The 5,378-nt window shown below is 35.5% G+C and overlaps 2 protein-coding genes across 2 annotated transcripts; one reads left to right on the top strand and one right to left on the bottom strand.

Annotated features, from left to right (window-relative positions):
- The first annotated feature begins 1,908 nt into the window (after nucleotides 1-1,908).
- Nucleotides 1,909-2,925, top strand: LOC131430597 (uncharacterized). The gene is made up of 2 exons (XM_058595681.1): nucleotides 1,909-2,398; nucleotides 2,462-2,925. The coding sequence occupies exons 1-2, from the start codon at nucleotides 2,190-2,192 to the stop codon at nucleotides 2,853-2,855; spliced, it is 603 nt and encodes a 200-aa protein (XP_058451664.1). The 5' UTR covers nucleotides 1,909-2,189; the 3' UTR covers nucleotides 2,856-2,925.
- Nucleotides 2,857-4,198, bottom strand: LOC131430596 (uncharacterized). The gene is made up of 2 exons (XM_058595680.1): nucleotides 3,866-4,198; nucleotides 2,857-3,629 (listed from the first exon to the last, which is right to left on the bottom strand). The coding sequence occupies exons 1-2, from the start codon at nucleotides 4,022-4,024 to the stop codon at nucleotides 2,862-2,864; spliced, it is 927 nt and encodes a 308-aa protein (XP_058451663.1). The 5' UTR covers nucleotides 4,025-4,198; the 3' UTR covers nucleotides 2,857-2,861.
- Between the last annotated feature and the right edge of the window lie 1,180 nt (nucleotides 4,199-5,378).

Genomic DNA, 5,378 nt, shown 5'->3' with positions numbered 1-5,378 from the left:
TATAATTTTGGCAATATGTATTAAATCTGTATCCTGCATAAAATTCGCATGGACGTATACAAATCAATGCATTACAGGTAATTCTGTATGAATGGCAACTCTGTTGGTAAATAAAAAAAATAAACATAGTCTAGATGACAGACATGATGTTTTTGATAGGGTAACGTGGCGCCATCATGACACATGTGAGTACCGTCCCAAATAAAGGAATATTTAAAATGACCGTTAAAATGATTGAAGAATCTAATTGAAGTGTCCTGTCTGTTAGTCTGTGGTATAATCACACTCAAAATAATAATCATGTTATAGTTACGTGAAAAGTTATGTGAATATTTTCCACCCTACATTTCACGTAGGTTTAAATGGACTGGCATTTAAAAGCTGTTTAATGCATAATCCAGTAAAAGTTACGTGTTTCATAGGTAAAATGTAATGTACTGTTCATATCACATTTATCTATCAGTTCATATCAAATTTAGATACCAGAAAATTACTATTTTATATATTGGTTGAAGTCGAAAGGGAGATTCGAGATTTTGATATTAATCTATGAAATGAAAAATGCAATGAAATATAAAACATTTATTTCAGAAAATTGTCATATAATTCCAATGGCTTAAAAAGCAACTAATAACGTCGTGGTATCTCAAATCGACAAGCCTCCAAAAATCGTTTATGTTGTCACTGCCATCCAACCGAAGCCGAAGTCGAGATCCAAGAACTTCCACAACACTACCGATGCAGGTTGAAGTCGCATTACATGGTTCCAGTGTCTCTAGCTTCATACCGACGGCCTGTTTGAAGCATTCGGCAGGAGCGGGTAAACTTCCGGACTTATGCAGGCACTCTGTCCAGTTGAACACATGGAAACTTTCATACTGGAATGGTCCGGTCGATGGAGTAAAAAATTGTAATTAAATAACTTTTCTCGCAAATATTTACACTACTTACACTTCGAGGGCCACTGCTCGCCATTTTCAAAATCGAGTTTATCACACTGGAAATTCACGTAGATTGTTTGACGTTTGGTCAATTCACGTAAACCTTATGTGATGACTATATTCATTTTAGGGGATGTTCGTATAACATTCATTTTCGTCACGTAAAATATTCAATTTGACATTTGAAACCTTTCTACGTGATTTTTCAAGTGAATCGAATGTGAATTTTTATTTGAGTGCATTGTAACCATTCCCACCAAACAAAGAAAAAAGAAGCAGATGTTTGTCATAGATTCGATGCAAGATTATGCGTGTTGATGATTTTTAAGTTTTTTAAAATTCATTCGAAATCGGTTGTTGCACTTGAGTTGTAATTTATTCGTAGTTCATTATGATTTCCACATTGGAATTACGAATGAAAATAGATAGAGTAGTGTGCAAAATATTCACATTACTTTTCACGTAACTATGATGTGATTATTTTTTTGAGTGTGTGAATGCGCGCAAAAGGCGCAAAACAAATCAATTAAGGACTATTCACACATATCCGATCCAGTTCAGTGCCCCGTGCACGGATACTGATCTTATTTCAGCGCCGTTTCAGTGCAGATCGTCATCAGTGTAGCGTCCGTACGACAAACTTAAATTCGTCGTCACCGATATTTTTTAAATTTTCACTGAAGTCGGTATGTCACTGCCTTTGCTGTGCCGGAACGGGTACGGCACGAAAACAGAATGGAAGGGTTCCACCAAAAAAGGAACACTGACGGTACACTGAAGGCACTTTCGCTGAATCGTCACGAAACTGAACCGGGATTGATTGATTTATATCGTTTATTTATCGCCGGTTTTAACCTAATTATGGTCGTTCACCGGGTTTTTATCAGATTGGGGTAGGGTTGACTGAACCGTGACTGAAATGTGCGAATAGTCCTTTAAAGGTCTTTTTATACTTTTTCGGTCCGATTTAATGCCGGCACAGTGCTGTGCATGGACGGCAATATTCTTTTACGAGTTTCAATACGTGTTTTCAAATTTGGCCGGCTCAGTACCGACACTAAACGGTCCCGAACAAGTGTGAACACACGCATTAAAACGTGACAGAATATTAGCGTCCGTGCACGGAACTGATTCGGACCGGGAAGGTGTAAAATGACCTAAATATCGGTGTCCGTGCATGGTGCCGTGCCGGCACTGAACCGAATCGGAAAGGTGTGAATAGTCCTTTTATCATAGCCCTGTTTTTTAATGTTGCCCAATTTTGTTAATCAATGGAGTATGGAAATCAAAAATCTTACTATCCAAAAATACTGTGAACATTACAAACCACTAATGGTTGAAGAAATAATTTTAGTGGAACATCCCACTAAGCTGCACTATGGTAAATGTTCCGTTATTGGTTATCTAGTAGCAAACAGAACATCGCTGGAATCGCTGATGGTTCCTGATTTACCCGAGTACAAAAGAATACAAAATTACAACGGTGGTTTATAACATTTCATACCATTTTCTATTTAAAGGGACCTTCAACTACCAGACGGGATGTGCCAACTAGATTTAAGCTTCGATAATTACTTAGGCTCAGTGCCTCGCAATTGTACCGTTCGCTTATATGGAAGTTTGAAAATGAAAGGCCCAACCGGAACTACCATGAATTGTTCCAAAGATTTGATTGCTTCCCTGCAAGAACTACGAGCCAGTTTGGAACAAGACGCTGTTGGTTCTAAATTTGTTGAACGAAGATTGCAGAAGGAGTTCGATGTAATGAGTTATAATTATCATCCCATACTAGATGTCGAAGGTTGCGAAGTTTTACCACAGGCAAGAGATATTCTTAGTTGCGATCTGCGGTTAAGGCGAATAAATAAGCGATTGGAACCGACTTTACAAGAATTACAAAACAATTTGGGTTAGTTTTGTTTATTTCAAATATATGAATGCGGGAAAATGAGTAACTAAAATAATAAAATCCAACAAACATGTATTTTTAATTGCTTTTAACATACCAAGAACAGCAGCGTTATCTTGATTGATAGCTTCGTTCAAGATCGTAACGATTGGCTTGAGATCAGGTGAGTATAAACTTAAATACTGATGTTTGGACAAACTTGTTTTTAACGTTTTTAAGATACTATTTAGAAGTATCTGAATTTTGTCGCTAGACGCACTGATCTCCTGTTTTGCTAAGTGTGAACTAACACATCTGAACACTTCTGGTATACAAACTATTTGCACTAAAATTTTGAAGTCCTGGTTATCAGTTAAATTACAATCATTCATATCAATAGAAATTAGATTATCAATTATTTGCTCTATTTTACTAGGATCTATCGTAACTAACTTTGATATCAGATCTGATTTCTCCTTTCCTATTGCATAGTTCCATATACATTGCAGGAATTGTAGTACAATGTCATCAGATCGGTATTCATCGATATAAGGCTGTATTTGATTCAGCACAGCCAGTAATCGTTGTTCGTTTGGACAGTCAGTATACTTCAGTTCGGCATATCCCCAATTTATCAAAACCGACACTCGATGTGAAATAGCCAAACAGGTGAAATTCACTTCGTTTAAACCAGTGATTTTATTCGTTGTGTCATTTCTATGTTGCTCAAATTTCAAAGCATTCACTAATGTTTCTTTGGTGTAATATGAAGATTCTTTAGTCGTGCAAATGAACGAAGCCTGAAATAAAAATTTATATAAATAAATTTATATATATATATATATATATATATATATATATATATATATATATATATATATATATATATATATATATATATATATATATATATATATATATTATATATATATATATATATATATATATATATATATATATATATATATATATATATATATATATATATATATATATATATATATATATATATAATTATTATTATTACTATTATTACCAGCAGCGCATCGCATTCCTCGTCATCATCGTCCCACGAAGAATCAATTAATTGGTCCAGGGCATTTACCAACTTCACTTCCGAGCTGTGTGGTTCTAGGGCGATAAGTCGTTTGGATTCCCATTTGCATTCGTTATTAGAATTGCTGATTTTATCCATAAAATATTCCGTAATTTCCCTCACGAGTAACTCAAATGGATCAGGTACGGAATAAATTCGGTTTCCTGTTATTTTTTTTTAAATAAATAATAATAATTCAAACTACACTTGATGAAACGGCCGATCCGTTACACGATGTAAAACTAACACTGGTGGCGAGATAGATAGGACTGTGTTTGCCCCATAAAAAGTACTCTCTATTATCCTACCGACTTAGTAGGGTTTCGTCGGTACAATTGGCAGTAGGATCCATCGATTAATTGACCGATTGTTGCACAGACTCTTCTGGGAGTTTAACGTTAACTTTGACAGATGTTACTGCCGATGTGACAGCACAGACTAACAGACAGGACACTCAAATTAGATTCTTCAATCATTTTAACGGTCATTTCGAATATTCCTTTATTTGGGACAGTACTCACATGTGTCATGATGGCGCCACGTTACCCTATCAAAAACATCATGTCTGTCATCTAGACTGTGTTTAATTTTTTCATTTACCAACAGAGTTGCCGTTCATACAGAATTACCTGTAATGTATTGATTTGTATACGTCCATGCGAATTTCATGCAGGATTCAGATTTAATACATATTGCCAAAACTATATACATAATTGTGCCTACTTCTCATCCACCAACGCAATACAAAATCGAACCCGTTTTGTTACAATATTTACTTGCTTCTGGTCTGCCACCACTTAATTTCGAGTGAAAACTACCACCACAATAAAAAATAGTCTAGATGAACAACATTGAGTCAAATAAACGGCTACCTTCCAACATCGCGAAAAAGTTAAATATATTATCAACGTAATCCAATAATTTATTGTGACGATTCAATTTCAAATATTTTGATGAAATCAGGCATCCCTGCAAGCAGCTGATCGGTGTTGACAAACGAGGGGAAACCAACTAGTAAAAAACTTTTACATAACACAAGGGGTGTACAGATAGTAAATAGTTCGCGCAGTTCAATATAGGTGGAACTAGTGCATCACGAAAAAATATTTTCATAAGAATTTACTCATACTGTCATGTCTGTTAGTCTGTGGTGACAGTTCAGAGATGGCAGCTAAAAAAATTCAAACTCGGAAAAAGTCTGCGGACTCTGGAGTTCCTATAACCAGAGTGACGACATCTTATCCGTAAACATTGAATCCGAAATGTTGGCGGTTTCGTTAGTTCTACATAGTATTTGACAGATCGTTTGTTCGTTTGGAACAAAGAGGTCATTAAAACGAACAGCTGTCGTCACTTTGGTTATAGGCACTCTAGTCATATCAACAAATGACATGCTCCACATTACCAGATCCGAATGAATTTCAAATCGGCGAGAAATTTTCATTTGAAATTC

This window comes from Malaya genurostris, chromosome 2 (genome assembly GCF_030247185.1).
Source record: "Malaya genurostris strain Urasoe2022 chromosome 2, Malgen_1.1, whole genome shotgun sequence".
Lineage (NCBI taxonomy): Eukaryota > Metazoa > Arthropoda > Insecta > Diptera > Culicidae > Malaya > Malaya genurostris.
This window is presented reverse-complemented; position numbering and strand designations above follow the sequence as displayed.

Excerpts from the sequence above, each read along its gene's own strand:
- LOC131430597 (XM_058595681.1), top strand. The coding sequence starts at position 2,190 with ATGTTGCCCAATTTTGTTAATCAATGGAGTATGGAAATCAAAAATCTT. Across the intron at positions 2,399-2,461 it reads ATGGTTCCTGATTTACCCGA|GGACCTTCAACTACCAGACG; the intron begins GTACAAAAGAAT and ends TTCTATTTAAAG.
- LOC131430596 (XM_058595680.1), bottom strand. The coding sequence starts at position 4,024 with ATGGATAAAATCAGCAATTCTAATAACGAATGCAAATGGGAATCCAAA. Across the intron at positions 3,630-3,865 it reads AGGAATGCGATGCGCTGCTG|GCTTCGTTCATTTGCACGAC; the intron begins GTAATAATAGTA and ends TTTTTATTTCAG.